A 20,344-nucleotide genomic window follows, 5' to 3' on the forward strand; every position below is an offset into this window, starting at 1 on the left:
CACATTGGTTGGGACCGTCATTTCAACTTTAAGACTCAACACGCCACATATAGGTGTAGTTGCCATGCATGTGCACAACCTTCTCCGTTAAACCCTAGTAAAGTTAGTTACCCTTTACGATGTTTTGGTTTTGGTCGAAGTCTTGGTCTGAGGCCTCCACTGATCACGCAAATGAAGGGGTAGAAGTGGTCCATTTATTTATTTGAGCCCGAACAATGCAGTGTATAAGCTCAATAGAAAGTCTAGGTAATGTAAGGATGCAGCTGAACAGGTCCTGAATGAGAGATATGTGTCACCTAGGTGGTTAGCCTCAGTAATGTGAAGCCCAGAAAAGCAGGGTCCGGCACCATTAGTGCTGAGAGGGATTTTTAATGAGCCCGGATTTTGAATCCGGGTTTTAGGAGCAGTTAGAAGAGTTGGGTGGGACTGGCTGTTTCCATATTTCCAATCGAGGCTTTGCAGCCCATTTAAAAGGCAGCTGAGCTGTCTCAGATGTCATCTGTGTGTTCAAGGAGGGAAGGACTCTAACAGGGTCGGTCTGGCCTGGCGGGAAATCGGGAAATTTCCCGGTGGGCCCCGATATGAGAGTGAGAAAATTGGTGGCGGGGGCCCTTTAAAAGCGCGGCTGAAGCAAATGTAGCATCGCGCGCACGGCACATTCATTGGTGACAGCGGGCCTGCAGTGACGTGCATGCAGCATACTTACCACGTGAGTCTCTGCCACTGAGAGGACGGATTCTTTCTGGGCGGTGACACGCACAGCGCGCTCTGCTTTCCCGCTGGCTGGCAGACTGTGCTGTGGTGTCAGGTGACACTGACGCTGACGCCGCTCTCTTCTGGCCTCTGATACGCCGCGGCCGCGCTCTGCAGTGCTTTCTCTCTGCTCCGGGGCCAGCCTCTGAGACGCCGGAGCCACCGAAGCTGATGTCTCGCTCTGCTCTCCCTGCTCCCGGGCTTCTGATACGTCCCATCCCGGCTCCATATCTGCCCTGGCCTGCTCCCCTGTAGTAATACCGGCTCCCGGGTGGTGGCACCGCCCCCTTCTCTCCTGCTCTGACTCTGGGCTTTTTTATACCGGTTCCGGGGCTGGATATGTGGACGGTGACCTGCAGCACTCTATAGTTCAACTCTCCAACCAGGCCTGGAATTGGAAACAAGGCTGCAGGCCTACAGCTGTCACTGCTTCAATTTCATATCAAGAGCACCGTGCCAAATATTCAATAACGTTTTTATGGGTGAGTCATATGCCTGTGTGTGTGTATATGCCTGCGCTGCGTGCGTGTATATGCCTGCGTGTGTGTGTGTACAGTGTGTGTGTAAATGCCTGTGTGTGTACAGTGTGTATGTATATGCCTGTGTGTACAGTGTGTGTGTGCATATGCCTGCGGTGCGTGCGTGTATATGCCTGCGTGTGTGTGTGTACAGTGTGTGTGTAAATGCCTGTGTGTGTACAGTGTGTGTGTATATGCCTGTGTGTACAGTGTGTGTGTATATGCCTGTGTGTACAGTGTGTGTGTATATGCCTGCGATGCGTGTGTATATATGCTTGCGTGTGTGTATGCCTGCCTGTGTGTATATGCATGTGTGTACAGTTTGTGTATCTGGCTGTGTGTGTACAGTGTGTGTGTATATGCCTGCCTGCATGTGTGTGTATATGCCTGCATGCGTGTGTGTGTATGTATTTGAGTGCCTGCATGTCACATGTGTATATGTGTCTTCACACGTGTGTGCGTGCTTCCCTGCATGTCTGCATTTTTGTGTGTGATTGTCTGAGTGTGTCTGTGCATGACTGCGTGTGCATTTCTGTGAGTGCTTGCCTGCGTGTGTACGTGTCCCCATTTCTGTATGTGTATCTGCGTGTGTATATTAGGGCTCTTTCACATGTCCTGATATTTACGGGACTGGAGATATCCGTGTCCACCTGTGTGTCATCCGTGTGACACATACCAGCGCTTGGGAATCAATGTACAGTTAGCGCTGTTCCCAAGAGCTGGGTGCTGCCCTCATCATAGATCCCTGCCGGTGCTGCGATCAGCAGCAGCAGGGTCAATGATGAGAGTAGTAGTCTACTCCCGCCGTGTCCAACTGTAAAAATAGGAATAAAATTAAAAAATCCTTATACTCACCTCTCCTAAGTGTCACCCACTGTAATCCGTGCGAGCGCTCACGCCGAGGAGAACAACTCCTGCAGTGAGCGGGCCCCGGAGCTGTGCTCAGTGATTGACAGGGCACCCCTTGTTGAGCGCAGCTCCGGGGCCCGCTCGCTGCAGGAGTCATTTTCCTCGGTGTGAGCGCTCGCACGGATTACACTGGGTGACACTTAGGAGAGGTGAGTATAAGGAGTTTTTTATTTTATTCCTATTTTTACAGTTGGACACGGCGGGAGTAGACTACTACTCTCATCATTGACCCTGCAGTTGCTGATCGCAGCGCCGGCAGGGATCTATGATGAGAGCAGCGTTCAGCACCCGGTGCTTGGGAAGAGCGCTGTCATCAGTGTGCGGGACGTTTTGCAGGAGGTGCAGCAGGTAAAAACATTAATTTGAATGGGTCTATGTGTACCAATGTCTCTGGTACGTGTGGAAACTGTCACCGCATGTACTGACATGTGAAAGAGCCCTTAGTATGTGTCTGTGTGCGCTTGTTTTCGTGTGTGTAAGCGCGCTTCTGCATGTCTGTGTGCTCTTCCGAAGATTTATTATATTTGGGGAGAGATGGGAGAGAAATTTTAGGAGACAGAATGGGGAGATGTGTGAAATAACTAGGGGAGGTGTGGGAATGGGTGCAGGAACAGAATGGGGAAGGGGGATGTATGAGGAAACAGTACGGAGAGTGGGGGAATAGTGTGAGGAGACAGTATGGAGGGGGAAAAGTGTGAGGTGACACAGCACAGAGACTAGGTAGTGTGGGGGAAGGGATGGAGATGCGGCAGTATGGGGGAAACAGTGTGAGGGCACAGAAAGGGGGGAACAGTATGCTGAGGAGGGGGAGTGTGATGAAGGGGCACAGTATAGAGACTGGGCAGTATAGGGGGGACACAGTGTGAGAGGACAATGTGAATAGGGGGCCTAGTATGGTAAGGAGAGGACAGTGTGGAGAGCAGGTACCATAAGAGGAGTAGAGTGTATGTCATGTTTTGTGCAGGGAGCATTGTGAGAGTTAGGTTTATTCAGGGGCTCAGTGTAGGGCTGATATTTTTATTCAGGAGCATTATAATGACTCTGCTATCTTTAAGGGCATCGTGTCGGGATGTGCTGCAGAAGACCGGAGAAGATGGAAGTCTGCAGAGACGAGCTGTGGATGAGAAAAGTCATCATGGAGACTGGACAAGAGGAAGAAAAGAAAGAGAACGACTCTAATCAGAGAAGACGTCTCAGGTAAGATACCTGGATGTAAATGTGTATTTGTCATCCTGCCTGTGTCTCATCAGTACTGTGGTTCCTGTATGGTCCGCAGTCTGATGATGACTGGTAACAACAACTCCCAGTATCTCTATTGTTAATTACATACTGGGAGTTGTAGGTTTATGCGATACAAATATATATGGGTCTGACCTGACATTACAATTGATGGTGGTTCAGATGATGTATTCATGTACTGATGTGTTTGTGCTCGTCAGCGTGTTTGTGCATGTTTGCGTATCTGTAATAATATGTATTTTTGTAAGATGCGTGTATGTAACTGTGCATTGTGGTGTGTAATAACATTCACATACTTGGGGCACATTTACTAAATCTATTAGGTCTCTTTCACATGTGTTAGGGAATTCCATTTGTCTTTCCACATTTAGGAACAGACAAGTGAAATTTACTAACCTTGTCATAACTGTCACCATAGGGATGTGCTTGTATGGAGCGGGTTCAGGAGCTGAGCCTGCTCCATACCGGGCAGATGTCGGCTGTGTTACATAGCCGGCGTCTGCCTGTAACAGCAGTGATCAGAGTTCGCTTTGATTGCTGCTGTTTTGAGTATTTAAGTGCCCTTGTCAATCACTGACAGCGGCATTTAGATAGCACAATGGTCGGTGCATGCAGTCACCTGCTCCCTTCTGCCCCCTGTGACGCAGTTGCAGGTTGCTGTTCGGTTGCCAGTAGTGCTGAGTGAGTGTGATCGGATAAGAGACATTACAGTCACCGCGAACTACAAAGTGAGCGTGCTGCAATAACGTCCGGCACCTTGATTGTGACACTTCCATGGAGCCCAACCTCAGGCTGAGCTTCATTGAATGACTAACATGGCAGCAGCACCTGGCAACTAGTGCTGAGTGAGTTTGGTCGGATAAGGTGTGATCCCAGCATGCTCGGGTGTTATCCGAGTATCTTGTAGTGCTCTGCTAATATGCTCGAGTCCCTGCGGTAACATGTTTTGCGGTGATAGACAGAAGCAACACAAGCAGGGATTACCTAACAAACCGGCAATTCCTGTATGTGTTGCGTCTGTCTACCTCCGTAAAACATGCTACCCCGAGGACTCGAGCATAGTAGCAGAGCACTACAAGATACTCAGATAACACCCGAGCATGCTGGGATCACACCTTATCCAACCACGTTCGCTCAGCACTAGTTGCCAGGTGCTGCTGCCATGTTAGTCATTCAATGAAGCTCAGCCTGAGGTTGGGCTCCATAGAAGATGTCACAATCAAGGTGCCGGACGTTATTGCAGCACCCTCACCGACCCTATGACAGGAAGCGAGTGGCGGCAGGGAGAATAAAATGTAATTTTCTCCGTGTAGCCAATGCTTTTCCAATAAGCCGTCTAACCAGGCTTTACACCCTATTTACCTGCAGATTACCCCTATATCTGCAGATAAATAGCATTTTTCAAGGTGACAAGTTACCATTAAAGGGACTCTGGCAGTACGGAATGACTGTTCGAAGAAAGTCCTGCCGCTCAGTGCTTCACAGCGCGGCCAAACATGTAATTATAGTACATTATAGAAAAACATAACAAGTAATAAAACCGTTTAGGTGGGCTGTAGTGTGGGCCCCTAGAGTCAGTTCCCCTGGTGGGCCCTAGGCACCCCAGTCCGACCATGGACTCTAATGATGGTTAACCTTAGCGGATGAGCCATATTTGCTGGTGCATAAACTGTTTACCTATTTTTATGTTATACCTTTGTGCCCAGAAGAGGCTGTTTTGTTTTTGATTCTGCTGAAGTTTATGACCACAATAAACTTCACCTGTTTGGACACAACCGCATTGACTTTGTATACCCGAATGACTTCCAAGAAGCCAGTTGATCCTCACAGTACCTACACCGCTCTGCTTGCGCTCAAAGATAAACTGAACGCTTTTTGCCCCTTTCTTCAAGTTACTAGTGGAGGTCTCAAAACCTGGACCTTCAAAGATCAAAGCTACTAAACTGTAAATACAGCAAATCAAAACTACTGAACTTTACTTACAACATATCAAAACTTTTTAAAAAGTTAAATTATCCTTTAAAGTCTATGGATGTTATGGAAAAAGTCTAGTCAAATAATTCATGGCCACCTCTTCTCAGCGGGATAGAATCACAGAACTGCCTTTAGTAAAGGAGGGTTGCAAATGCTTTCTAGGCTCCAAAGGTGGTGGATACCCCAAATCCCTTGTATCAACCCTAAAATCCAGTACGACAGCCCTTCACTTCCTTCCTGCTAATGTCAGCTACAGGTTCAGATAAAGTGGAAGAGAGGGAGAGTAAGGAATAACTCGAAATATTGATCCCTAACAGGGAATCAATTTGTTTGTGAGTCTCTAGAGAGAACATGCTTGCTAATAAAAACCTGTGATTACAGCAGCCTCTGCAATGACTTAACCCCTTCACGTCGCGGCCAATTTCCATTTTCGTTTTTCCTCCCCTTCTTCCCAGAGCCATAACTCTTTTATTTTTCTGTCCACATTGACATATGAGGGCTTGTTTTTTTGCGGGACGAGTTGTACTCCAATCATTTTGCCCAGGGCCGGCTCCAGGTTTTTCTGGGCCCCGGGCGAAAGAGTCTCAGTGGGCCCCTTTAACACATACCACGATTCATGATGCAGAGATACAGCGGAGAAATATATATATATATAGTATATAGTACAATGCAAAGATTTCACTTCTTACATTACATGAGTGATATCTATTGTAAATTCCACAATAGCTCAGAAACCGGTGAATCGCTCCACACAGAATACTGGCCCCCATATAAGGCTCCATACGGAATACTGGCCCCCATATAACGCTTCATACAGGATACTGGCCCCCATATAATGCTCCACACAGAATACTGGCCCCCATATAACGCTCCATACAGGATACTGGCCCCCATATAACGCTCCACACAGAATACTGGCCCCCATATAAGGCTCCATACGGAATACTGGCCCCCATATAACGCTTCATACGGAATACTGGCCCCCATATAAGGCTCCATACGGAATACTGGCCTCCATATAAGGCTCCAAATGGAATACTGGCCCCCATATAATGCTCCATACAGAATACTGGCCCCCATATAACGCTCCATACAGGATACTGGTCCCTTTATAAAGCTCCATACAGGATACTGGCCCCCATATAACGCTCCATACAGGATACTGGTCCCTTTATAAAACTCCATACAGGATACTGGCCCCCATATAACGCTCCATACAGGATACCGGTCCCCTTATAACGCTCCATACAGGATACCGGTCCCCTTATAACTCTCCATACAGGATACTGGCCCCCATATAATGCTGCATTCAGGCTGTTACCCCCCACATAATGCCCCATACAGGCTGTCCCCCCCTTATAATGCTCCATGCAGGCTGTTACCCCCCACATAATGCCCCATACAGGCCCCCCCCCCTTTTAATGCTCCATGCAGGCTGTTACCCCCCACATAATGCCCCATACAGGCTGCCCCCCCTTATAATGCTCCATGCAGGCTGTCCCCCCCCACATAATGCACTATGCAGGCTGCCCCCCCTTTATAATGCCCCATGCAGGATGTCCCCCCCCCTTTATAATGCCCCATGCAGGATGCCCCCCCCTTTATAATGCCCCATGCAGGATGCCCCCCCCCCCCTTCTCTTTATAATGCCCCATGCAGGCTGTCCCCCCCCCTCTATATAATGCCCCATGCAGGCTGCCCCCCCCCTCTATATAATGCCCCATGCAGGATGCCCCCCCCTATATAATGCCCCATGCAGGATGCCCCCCCCCTCTATATAATGCCCCATGCAGGCTGTCCCCCCCCTCTATATAATGCCCCATGCAGGATGTCCCCCCCCCTCTATATAATGCCCCATGCAGGATGTCCCCCCCTCTTTATAATGCCCCATGCCTCCATACATTAAAAAAAAAAAATCAAATACTCACCTCCCTTCTCCTCACCTGCTACCTGCTGCCCGCCGCTCGCTGCTCGGCTCCGAACTCCAGCGTTGTCGGTGTCTTCCCGCTCAGCGCTCCCTGTGACGGCTTAGGGGAGGGCGCGGTGTAAAGGCGTCACCGCGCCCTCTGACCTGAGACGTCACAGGGAGCGCAGAGCAGGAAGACAGCTGATCTGCGGAGGCACAGGGAGAGGTAAGTATCCGGCTGCCGGGCCCTGAGCAAGCGGCGGAGAAGGGCGGGTGCTGACACCGCTCTCCTCCGCCCATAGCCCAGCGGGGTGCGCGACCGCTAGTGGGCCCCTCTGCCTGCTCAGGGCCCCGGCATTTGCCCGGGTGCGCCGGGTGCTGACGCCGGCCCTGATTTTGCCATATAGTTTACTGGAAAATGGGAAAAAAAATTCCAAGTGCGGTGAAATTGTGAAAAAAAAAAAAACGCAATTCTGACATTGTTTTTTGGGAATTGTTTTTTATGGTGTACATTTTGTGGTAAAAATGACCATGCAGTATGATTCTCCTCATCGATACAATTACGGCAATACCAAACATGTCCAGTTTTTTTTTATTACTTTAGCGGTGAAAAAAAATCAGAAGTTTGCAAAAAAAAATTGGGGGGGGGGGGTTGTGTCACCATTTTACGAGACCCGTAACGTTTTTAATTTTTGGCTTATTTTTTGTGGGGCGAAACAACATTTTTATTATTACCATTTTGGGATAGATGTGACTTTTTGATCACTTGTTACAGCCTTTTTTTTTTCGTGGAATTGCTGTAACCCCAAAAAAATATTTTGGCGTTCTTGATTTTTTTCCGTTTACGGTGTTTACTGATCGGGTCAATTGTTTTTACATTTTGATAGATCGGACTTTTTTTTTATATCTTTATTTTTAGTGGGGGGGGGGGGGAGGGGGTTGATTTGACAGTTTAGGTATTTTTTATTTTTTTTCATATTTTTTAAAACATTTTTTTTTTTTTACTTTTTTGCTGTTTTTGTCCGATTGTTTCTGCTATATACAGCGATGGGACAGCATCACTGCCTATAGCAGAAATTACGGTCTCCTCTGAAGCTCAGCAACAGGCAGTGTTTAAAAGGAGCCCCCTAATGACATGCACGGGGGTCATCAGCTGACCCGCGGCTGTCGATGTCGTCACACCCCATCGGAAACCCGCGATCACATCATGGTCGCGCCGAAGGGTAGAGACAATGATGAGCACGTATGCCGGCGCGTGTTAAATGCCGCTGTCAGAGATCGACAGCGGCATTTAACAAGTTAACAATCGCAGATAACGATTACAACATCCTGCTGGTGAATTAGAAAGAAGGAAAGAAAAATGAATCTCACCTTATTAGCAGCATCCATAAACTTCACCCCTTTATAAGAAACTGACAGAATAATTGTCGGAACCTTCTTCATTTGTTCTGTTGATTTCTGAGAATGCAGAAAATTAGGGTTAAATTCTGTAGTAAAATACAGCATGACACTAGTATAAGAGGACAGTATGTGCACACAAGCGTTTTTAACCCCATCACCAATGAACAGAGGACCTATGGTCTATCAGAAAAGAAGAGAATAACCAAAAAGTGCAGAATAACTGGATGGATGCATGTTGGAAAAGTCATTTATGCTAAGAGATAAATTGTCTACACAGCAAGTCAAGTTCAGTGTTCAAGTGGTTCAAATATGTAAATTGACTCTTCAGCGAGGAACAGGACTTAAACTCTAGTTCAACCTATTGAAAGTAGTAATCCTACAAGTCAATATTGACCCTTTAACGTGCTTTGCTGCATAGCTTGGGATAAAAGCCAAAGCAGAAACTTAATTTGCAGACAAATGTTTCGGGGTGTTTGCCCCTCCTCAGTGCAAAGCATGAGCTCTTATTAGGCTGTATAAGAGGTGTCTGACTGAGGTTTAAAGGGTGATGTCTCTCTTTATGGAGAGTGACATGCCACAGTAAGAAAGCATGGTTCAGATAATGACATGTTACAGATTATGGTTGTACTGTTCAGCTTAAGTGAATTACAGCGCAGAGATCCGCCGGGTTCGTGCACTGCAATACACGCTGCCGGCCAATCAGAGGTCAGCAGCTGATGTCAATGTGCATGTGACTGGAGGTGCATGTCAGTGATGTCATATGCTCCCATCGCTTGCACGCTGAAGTCAGCTGCCGGCTTCAGAAGAGGGCGCCACGCCGAGGGGGAACAGAGGGAAGGTGAGTATAGTTATTTATTTTTTTCTATGTATTAAAGAAGAGCGGCAGAAAGGGAGACATATACCAGGATGGGGGACATATATAGCATACCAGGATGGGGAATATATATACCAGGAGGGGGGATATATACACTAGGATGGAGCATAGGATAAGGGACATATATACCAGGATGGGCCAAGGATGGGGGACATGTATATCAGGATGGGCCAAGGATGGGGGACATATATACCAGGATGGGGGACATATGTATCAGGATAGAGCCCAGGATAAGGGACATATATACCAGGATGGGTAACATATACACCAGGATATGTCCAGGATGGGGAACATATTTATACCAGGATGGGAACATAAACACCAGAATGGGGAACATATATACCATGATGGAGAACATACATACTAGGTTGTAGAACATGTATACCAGGATGGGGACTATATATACCAGGATGGAGAACATATAGACCAGGATGGGGAACATATACATTCCAGGATGGGAACATATACACCAGAATGGGGAACATATATACCACGATGGAGAACATATATACCAGGTTGTGGAACATATATACCAGGATAGGGAACATCTATGCCAGGATGGAGAACATATAGACCTTCCTCTTGCTAATTAACACCCTGGCCTGGGTGTATAAATACCTGCTGTTTGCTAGAGGGAGGTACCGGCGATACTCACCCTTGTGAAGGCTTGGAGCTAGTGCAGTACTTCTTCCTCTCTGGTGCTAAGAGGACGTGTGTTCATCTCTCTGAAGTCGACTAAAGCTAAGCTATCTTCCCCTGTTTGTTTCCCCTTGTTGTCTTTAGTTGTCAGTGGGGATTGACTAGCGCTCATCCCCTCCCTTCCCTAGCCAGGGCCAAACGCCAGGGAAAGACAGGTTTCTGTGCAGCGATTGGTGCGGAGCCAATATAGGGACGTTAGGGGAGACAGGGTGATATAGGTCAGCCTAGGAGGTCTCCACTACGCCCTTTCCCTAGAGTCTGAGCCCCCTTTTCACCCTTCCCTTCGTGTTGCACTTAGTCTTTCCTATAACTTGCATGACACATATATACTAGGATGGGCCCAGGATGGGGACATATATACCAGGAAGGAGCCCAAGATGGGGGACATTACTACATAATGGGGTGGGGGGGGCAACTCGTATCTTCTTATAGAATTTAGAATGCTACAAGGGCCCATACATCTGACCAATATGCGATGGCGAGCAGGTGGGGGGCCCAGGTATAAATTTTGCACTGTAGTTACGCCACTGGTCCCGGTCTTTTCAACAAAGCATGTATAATTGCATAGTACAAATTAATATAATAGCTATCATATCAGAGAAATGTGCCTGTTTCTCCACTTATGAGCCACTTTTTCCCCTACCGCCACCAGCCGGACTTATTATTCACTCTGAAAAACTATTAAAAAACCATCTCGCTGAAGAAAAGATGAAATGGCAGCTTTCTGAGGGATCAGATGCAGAATGAAGTCTATGGAGAGGGGAAGAGGAAGGAGTAGATTGAATAAACATGGCAGGGAGACACAGACAGATAGTGCTGCTTCTTTTTAGTAAGTGGGATACCAGATGAAAAGACATGGAGGCTACCTGGACTCAAAGACAAAAGGACAGTGACATCAAGTAGGAACAAAAGTACAAAAAAATCTGCATACAAAAGAAAGGAAATCCTGTTACACTCTATTACCAATATAGAGGTATGAGTCCAGGAGGCCACAAGCTCGCGCATGAGCGGCGTCTGTCTGGGCTTATCCCTGCCAGATCCGCTCCTGATTTTTGATTGACAGTGGAGAGCAGAGAAGATGTTGTGCAGCAGAACCTTTGTTTCCACTATAAGTCAAAAAGAGGGAGTGGCACTGGAGCAGAGATGTGGAGAAGAGCCGAAGACCGCAAGTGCAATGATATGCCCACCAGTGCACTTGCACGCCTAATTTCCATGTCTTAAAGCATGAAGTTTTGCGCATCGAACCACCGGATAACACCTAAATGGGTATCAGAGAAATCCAGAAACCAGAGTGCCAGATGTTTTCCTTTTTGTAACTTGATTAGTACAGAAAAAATCACAACGTTTCGCAACGAAGTGGCTTCATCAAGCCATAAAAAAAGAGAGATATCTATTGCAAGTATAACTAAATAGGTATCGTTACAAATGTGATCCATGACCTTTTTAGAGAAAGTATGCTTGCAAATAAAGTCCTGTGATTACAGCAGCATTGACACAAACAACCTTTAGGATTATACCAACATAGGAGAAGGGATTAGTAATAATATGGCTTGCAGAAACAAGAGCCAGGGTTAGGCCACAGCTCCAATATATCTGTAACAAGGCAGACACCGATAACAACATCCTATTAATGAATCGGGAAGAAGGAGAGGTCAACGGCAGAAATGCTACACAAAGGTTTTGTAAATGGGGATGGAAAGCACAGAAAAGCTTTCATTTTTATAAGGAAGAATTCTTATATCATTAGAAGTCGCACAATCACAAATAAAACCGTCTCTGTGATTTATATAGTGTCTAATGTTCTGCAGAGGTTGTGGTTAGAATATATTCCCTCACATTGGTGGCCCTCCCCAGAGGGACACTATCTAATTTACCTGACTCAAATATACACGCACATATTCTATTTTAATAAGAAGCCTATTATCTGATATTTTTGGAGTTTGGGATATGAGGAATACATAATTTGCACTTCGGGATGTCTCAGCTTTGAGGTCATTATGTCGTGTTTGAGGGTCATCGAGTCTTGAGTTCTGCAGGAGCTTTTCAGTACATAAATAATGTAATAAAATCTGTGCCACCTGCTTTTATTGAGGATGCATTCTACACACAGAGGACACTATCTGGTTCCTGACTCTTAGCAAAGCACTATTACTTATACAATGCACTTGCGAAAGTCTTTTGGCTTTCAAAATGAATTGCCCGTAATTAATTGCATGTAATTGGGAGATGGTCTTTAAATTTCAGGTTCCTCTTCAGCTGTGTCAGGATTTCTGTTGTCCTTCTACAGTTTGACCACTAGTGGCTACTATTGCTCACCTTAATAATTGTGCTTCAATTCCACTCCTTACCACTAGAGGCTGCTGCTATGTTTTGAAATTGACCTTTACTGAGATGGCAGATTCTGAACCTGGGGAATCCATCTTGTTTCCTGTCTGGGTCTACTTAAAGCCGCATGGATCTATCACTCATTGCTTGAGTATTGTGTCTAGCTGTTTAGTCTAGCTCTAGTCTCCAGCTCCTGGACTGTCTTACCCAGACTGTTCTCACCTATCTAAGGATTGTTTCCTACAACTCCTTTGCTAACTCCAAGAACTTCTACTACCACTTGCTCTTCCTGCTTGTGCTCCTTAGGCCACTGGATTCCAGCAGTGCTAACACCAGTATTGCAACAAGCTGACATCATTCAGCATCCTGACCTAGCCTACTACTTACCAACATAAGTGATGGTAGCATAGGGATGTTTAACCAACATCTCCAATCACGCTCAAGAAAGTCCACAACCCTCCCAGAAAACACTAAACAGGTGTGAAGATTCCATTGGTGCAACCTGGGCAGCCACAAAGGGGCCCAAGAGGTAATGGAGCCACTTTTACATCCAAAGCAGGCGAAATTACGCATAGTGATGAGCTATTAGACTGCAAAGGGCCCATATATTGTTCTTGCACAGAATCCTTCTTCTCTTTGTGTCCACTCCTGAGCCTGACCCACCCAGGACTTCCCAATTGAGATATGTAGATCAGGAGAGCAGACTGTCAGTCATTACATGTCTCACACTGGTAACACCCCCTTTCATGTAAAATATGCTCTGGAGACAGATTCTTGGGGAGACCTATGTCCCGCCCATAGATCTTAACAGCTCATTTACTTTTTAAGAAAATGTGGATTTCTCTGGAATAAGACATCGGATTGCAGATATCAAGGTATCATTTTATTCAGCTTTCTATGACCTGCATGTCCATATAGATGGCTTAGGAGGGTTGATTCTACTGACAGATGTCCTTTGGTTCTAGTGATATCTGTACCCTTTACATTATAACCATAGTTGTTTTTTTTTGTACTACTCTAAGGGCTCAGTCACACATTGCGTTTTTGCTTCTGAAAAGAAATGCTGCATTTTACTGTACCAGCAAAGTGAATGGGATTTCTGAAACCTCATGCACACGCTGCGTTTTATTTCCTAGCAGTTTTTTTTCAAATCTGCAGCATGTCAATTCTTTCAGCGTTTTTCATCCATTCAAATGAACAGTAAAAAATACGCAAGTAAAAACACAAGCAAAAACGAGTGAAAAACATGCGTCTTTTACGCAGCGTTTTTCCTGCCAACACTCAGGTTTTTGCAACAGATCTGCAGGAAATACTCGGCGTGTGCACATTAGCCTAAAGCGTTTCGAATCCAACATGACAATCACTCCAACATTTATTAAGTAAAAGTTAAAAATATTAATAAAGAATAAAAACTAAAAAAAGAAAAAATTCTCCTAGCAGTGCACAAAAGACGAATTGTATTCTGAGTGGAGCTCCATCTTTAATGCGCAAGGACTAATCAAGATCATTTGTCTGAATTAATCTTTTGAAAAGAAAAACAGATCTCTCCGGGGTTCTGTATTACGGGATGTCACCTGCTAAAACCTCCAGCGAGTCTTGTTTCTATTCAATCTCAGGCTTTAATAAACCCACCGGATGCTTTTCCCTCAAAGGAGTGAAGAATGAAAGTAATAGTGTACGGCTCTATAATGAAAATCAATGCGTTTATAGCGCTTTGAAAAGAAAAGGGCCTGCGCTCGAACCCCATTTGGGAATTGTCATGAGATACATTGATTTTTTTTTTTATTTCGCAACGGCGGCCAATTGTCTCCATTTCTCAAAGTCACCGGAGTACTGAGGCTGCTCTTCACTTCAGTCTTTCCGTAAAAGTGGCGGGTGGCTCTGTATGTATTATGTAAGAGAAAGACGTCTGTGTAATGTAACTTTATAATGGGACAGGACAGCGGATAATAGCCGACTGGCTGTTCCTTTATTTTCAAAAAGCAGTAGGTAGCCTCGAACTGGACGTCTTACAACCATTGCAGGTCCAACAGGTTCTAACCTATCTAGATACTGTCATTAGAAAAACTTTTTACTAGTTATCTGCCGTGGACCCCATTAAGAGACCGGTGGTGTGAAAACCATAGAAGTAGTGTCCGGTGGGGCCACTGGGGAAAGGGGACCCATTCCAGGTTGCCCAATGATGAGAACCTTCAGGCTGAGTTCACATTCAGGAAACCGAAATTAATTAACCTAGAGATAAGTTAATGTAACTGTCCCCATGGGGCACCAATAACATAAATGTAACTGAAAGAAATGGAAGTAAAAATGGTGCCAAGACAAAGTACAGTAGATCAAATCATCAAAAAAAAACAGCAAAGGGGCTCACCCATCAAACACCCGATGCGCGTTTCACTGTTGCTTCATCAGGGGTCAAAATTCACATTCAATGTAAGGACCATAATGCTTTCACCAACCGCAGGTCTCCTGACCCAACCCAAAAGCCTCATATATGCTTACGAGGCTTGTTAGTTCAAGTCAAGAAATCTATGTTGGTATTTCAGGTTATCAGACAAATAGTCGGGGCAGTGTTTGTAGTTATAATACAGGTGTAAAATGTGCCAGTATTCCATTTGTGCAAAACCGGATCGAGCAAGCAAGGAGGTGGAAAATGTACTTCAGCCATGAAAATATATACATGTCAACTTTCCGGAATGTCCGGAACACCGCTGGGATAACGAGGGAGTCTCCAGGACACCCAGGTACAATGGATGTAGAAGGCATGACTTGAAAAAGGGCTTTCTTGAATGCAACCTCTAGCAATTCGGTAGATATGTGAAAAAAGAATGGTGTCCTCCGGTGTGTTAAAGGACTAAGGGACCAATTCATCAAGCAGTTTATGCCCGTTTTCTGTCATAAAACTGCTTGAAATTTTGCAAAATCATTCTGCAACTCGTAGTTGGCATTTTTCCACCACTTGTGGTCAGCTCCACCATCGTTTTGAAAAGTGTGCAGAACTAGGCCAGTACGCACACTAAATTCATCATAATTTACGTCTCAAAAGTGACACACGTCTCTTGGCGCATCTTACTCCAGCGTACACTTCATCAAGACTAGCATACAAAATGCCAGTCTTTGTGTGTCGGGGATTAAAGGGGTTGTGTAGGCTTGAGGATGAAGTCTGCAGTCACTCTAGGTGACTGTGGACTTGTGAATGCTCAGAGCTCGCACAGTAGGGATTCTCTGGTACCGGCATTAGGAGTGGCGGTTACAATTATGCAATTTGCATAGTTCAAGCCACATTCCGACTAGACTTGTCCGGCATCACAAAATTCACTTCGATTGAGTGATGCTGCACACGTCTAGTCGGCATGAGACCACATTTATGCAAAGAGCATATTTAAGGTCATACATCCACCCGCTCCCACCGCCGGCATCAGAGAATCTTGGCATTGCGCAGTGTGCACGCTGAGAGGATTCACAAGTCTGCAGTCACATAGAGTGTGACTCCAAGCCTGGATAATACCAGCTCCTAAAATAGGACAGGAGGACAATTTGTATGATGTTTCGGGGACTTCTGTCCTTTATGTACACCCGGCCATGACAACGATCAAGGGGCAACCAAGCAGATTCTATACCAAAAACTTAAGGAAAGTTTTATCACAATGATCTCACCTCGTTTCTAATCGACTTCCTAATATTTACATGAAGGGTCCCTCGGGGGCATTATGGTCACCGTTTGTTGGAGCACTCTGCATGGCACTCTGAGCGTAGCTGTCACTGATGATGGGACCCTTTTGGCTATTATTATAACAAATCCGGGCATCGCGGGGTCCTTAGCTTTTTTTTAAAACTATAAGTATAACTTTGTGTGATGTTTAAGAATAGTTTAATATTTGTGGCTTTCATCTTCACAGATGACCTTTGATGTTTTGTTTTCACACCTTATTTTTTCGAAAAGAGCAGAAGAAGGTGCGAAACACAACACAGTTGTCAATCCATCAAAATAGAAATCAGGTCATCCGCTACCAAAAATCCTGAGTTATTGCATATGTAGCACCCTGAGGATTCGGCTGCTACAGGGGTATTACACCTCAAGCCAGAGGTGTGGTATTCCACTCCCGGGTAAGGATGGAGTGTGGAACTGAGCTTAGTAGGCTGCATGCACTACATACATCCCATTTCCGGGGGACAGAACAACGGTACTCCCACCAGTATATGTGCAGGTACGACAGCGTCTGTCCCTGGCTGGAGTGGGAGGGGGGGTGGAACATCCCAGTAGTGTAGGGGCAGATAGGGGGAGCAGTCTGGGTAAAGCTAGGAGCCCATTGGGTGCTGGTCACCTGGGCTCACACATAGAGGGAGTATATAAGGTGGGCACCATCTTAGATCAGGGGGAGTTCAGCCTGAGGAGAAGCAGAGCAGAGGAGCTCAGCCAGGAGGGCTGACAGGGAGCTGTGGCTCCGGCTGGGCCCAGCTCCAGAGAGGAAGGACCCAGAGAAAGAGTCAGAAGGAACCCCAAGATCCCAGAATAAGGACAGAAGGGTGAAGGGTTGGCGGACACGGGTACCGGAACCCAAGCTGGCAGAGGCAGAAGTAAACCTTAGCCAGGAACCGGAGGTCGTGGTCAGGATCTGCCGCAACCCTCACCAAATCCACTAGAAAGGCACACCAAGAATAGGGTCAGGGAGCCCAGAGGAGGCTTGACCACCAAGAGACCCGAGGGAGCCGGCCAAAAGTGGATCCCTGGTGGGAACGGCCAGAGGAAGGGAGAGTCAGAAAGGAGCTCAGGACCACGCTCCGGAATTGCCTGGGGGTTGGCCGAGTCCAGGACCTGGTGGACGCAGCACGGCTCGGGTGGTCACTCAAGGCCAGAGTGACTAAAAGCAACATCAGTGAGTAAAAACCCTGAAACTGCATCTCCTGACTCTGCCTCTCCTTACTGCACCATCACAACCCCCATCATCCACACCTGCTGCCCTGAGGCCATACCCCTCCCGTTGGGGGTTATACCATCACTGCTGCACATATACCACCGGCCTCAGCGGACTGCTCTGCAGCGGCGGCTTCAAAGCCGCACTCAACAGGTGGCGTAGTCGACACTTAACAACATCTACAAAGACTGCCACACACTTAGTTTGACACCGTGGGCACGGACCGGGTCACTGCCACAAGGACTACTACCCCCATACAGATCCGGCTCCGGGTATCCCTTGAACATGGCCCAGGGGGCGCGTCAACTTTTGGCGTAGTCGGCAGGATAACGTGCCCGCAACCACCGGGTACTGCGTGCCTGAAGAAAAGTTCATATTTACCGTAAAAAGAAGTCTCCCGCCAATTCCGGAGGGTCCCCGCCATCGGACGCCATCTCGGATCATTTCCCGCCGTTTGCCCGCCATCTGCAGTCTTTTCCCGCCATCCACAGAGTTTCCCGCCATTGGGAAGCGGTTCCCGCCATCTGAGAAGATTTCCCGCCTTGGCAGAGCGGACGCCATTATGGGCGTGCCAGAGGGTGGCAAGAGGCCACCTCCCATCGTGGGCCAGGACCAAGAATGGCGCCAAAAACGGAGACCGCCCCCACGAGTAGAGACTGTGATGCTTGAGATGTCCATCAGCGTGGGGGGTCTGCCCCTGGAACTGACAATCACCAAGTTGCCCCAGGACCGCCCTCAATGGGGGCGGAGAGAAAACAAAAGAGAGAAGATGGGAGCAGCTTGGAGGAGTCTGGAGGAGTCGTACCCGGAGATGGAGGGGGAGGCAGGCAGCACCGACCCAGCGGTCAGGAGCCTGTTGCAAGCGACAACCCCAGAAGGCCTGGTGGAGATCCTGGCGCAGCTCCCCAGAGATCAGGAGCATGCACGGACCGCACTGGAGGGCTTGGCTCAGAGGATGGCCCGAGTGCAGCGAGACGTACTGGCCACATGGAGCAGAGAGATGGCCCTGCAGGCAGGAACCAGCCAGCGAAGCACACCACCCGCAACGAGGAGCACGCCTGCCCCTGAAGAGGATGCAGAAGGGACTGAGGCCGGAGACGACGCCACAGAGGGAGCTGAAGATACGGAGGCAAGTAAAGGGGACGTCACTACCCCAAGCCCGGCTACCGTAAGCCTACCCCCGCTCCCCGTCGCAGAGCCCGAAATCCCACCGATCGTGCCCGTTGCCGCTCCGCTACCGCTCCAGACTAGGCCTCAAGCAGGGGCCGCGGCCACGCCTCTTGTGACGTCACGCGCCTCAACCCTGAGCGCGGCCAAGCAGGAGACGCCACCGGCCTGGTCGCAGGGCCGAGTACCCCCGGGCGCCGCAGTACCCACAGCGCCCTCTACCTCCACTGAGTCACCGGCCTGGTCGCTGGGCCAAGTAACCCTGGGCGCCGCCGTCTTCACGGTGCCCTTCACCTTCAGGGTGCCCCAGGCCTGGTCGCAAGGCCTGGTGAACCCGGGCGCCGCTACCACCACCGCGCCCTCAACGTCCACAGCGCCACACCTGGGTGAAGACCTATTTGCCCAGCACACTTGCCCGGATGGGCAGCCCCCTGTGTGGCCACCGGAGTACCACCATCCCCGACTCCGGAAAGAAAGACCCCTGGATGAGCCCCTGATCCCGGCTCCGGCGCCCGCCAAGATCACCCCACTCTCGTTGGAGGAAGCGCAGTTTGCGTGGGACCCCACAGGAGAAGACCTCATCGGGTTCACCCAAGAGACCCGGGCGGCCGCAGCTGAGCGTGCGGAGTGCTGCCGGCAGCAGCTAGAGGTCTTTGACAGAGAAAGGCGAGAGAGGCGGGTCCGTGAGCAGCGGCTGCAAATAAAAAGTGCAGAGCAGAAAAGCCGGACCCGAAGGAACCCCCGTGCAGCCCACGGTCCCCGTGCCACCGGGACTGTAATTAAATTCCAGTTGCAGCACGGTTGGGGCTTCATCAGAGACCATCACACCCCCGGCGACGTCTTCGTGACCAGAAGAGATGTCGAGTCCCACCTACCGGAGGGACACAGAGGTCGTGACCTTTACCTGGGTGATGAGGTCACCTTTACCCGGCACCAGTGTGCCAAAGGACCCTATGCCCTTCATGTACATCGCCTGACTGAGGAGGAGCTGCGGTGTGAGGAAGGACAAGAGGACCCGGACGGGTCTGAAGCCTACCCTCAGGAAGGAGCAGGAGGGCATCGTCACCATTAAGAGGTGAACTGAAACTGTAAAATAGTTACCCGTAAGGGTATATGCCATGCTGCTTAATTAAAATGAGTTCCCCGTTGGGACAAGTGTGAACTGTTCCAGTGTGTCCCATCTCCCCACAGGCTGAGGACTGTGAACAGCCATTCCTTTTCCCCACTGGTCGAGGACTGAGAGCGGCCATACCTCCCCTTGTATATAGTTGCGCTTTCTAAGGCGCCCCCTACCGGTTTTATAGGAAACTGTTGTTTTTTTTCTACAAGAGACTGTTGCACTTACCCGGTCACAAGTTGCACCGTGGCCGGAGGAACAAGAATGTTTACTATGAAAAGTTTTTATATGAAGAGTTTATTGCTGCTGATGATATATATAATGTTTTATATGTTTATGATGTTTTTGAAAAAAATTTGTATGTTTGTGGATGTTTTTATTCTTTTACAGCCCGAGGACGTGCTGTGATTTACCAGGGGGGAATGTAGCACCCTGAGGATTCGGCTGCTACAGGGGTATTACACCTCAAGCCAGAGGTGTGGTATTCCACTCCCGGGTAAGGATGGAGTGTGGAACTGAGCTTAGTAGGCTGCATGCACTACATACATC

The 20,344-nt window shown here is 48.0% G+C and overlaps 1 protein-coding gene across 5 annotated transcripts in view; it reads right to left on the minus strand.

Moving 5' to 3' along the window:
- The window catches only part of ANKS1B (ankyrin repeat and sterile alpha motif domain containing 1B), a 158,698-nt gene that overhangs the window by 19,130 nt on the left and 119,224 nt on the right, over window positions 1-20,344 (minus strand). For all 5 annotated transcript variants that reach the window (XM_073649897.1, XM_073649899.1, XM_073649896.1 and 2 more), the window contains one exon: window positions 8,671-8,757. In XM_073649897.1, the coding sequence (XP_073505998.1) occupies window positions 8,671-8,757 (87 nt within the window). The remainder of the gene's footprint in view (window positions 1-8,670; window positions 8,758-20,344) is intronic.

This window comes from Phyllobates terribilis, unplaced genomic scaffold (genome assembly GCF_046119375.1).
Source record: "Phyllobates terribilis strain yellow unplaced genomic scaffold, ASM4611937v1 Scaffold_10__3_contigs__length_209671492, whole genome shotgun sequence".
Taxonomy (NCBI): Eukaryota; Metazoa; Chordata; class Amphibia; order Anura; family Dendrobatidae; genus Phyllobates; species Phyllobates terribilis.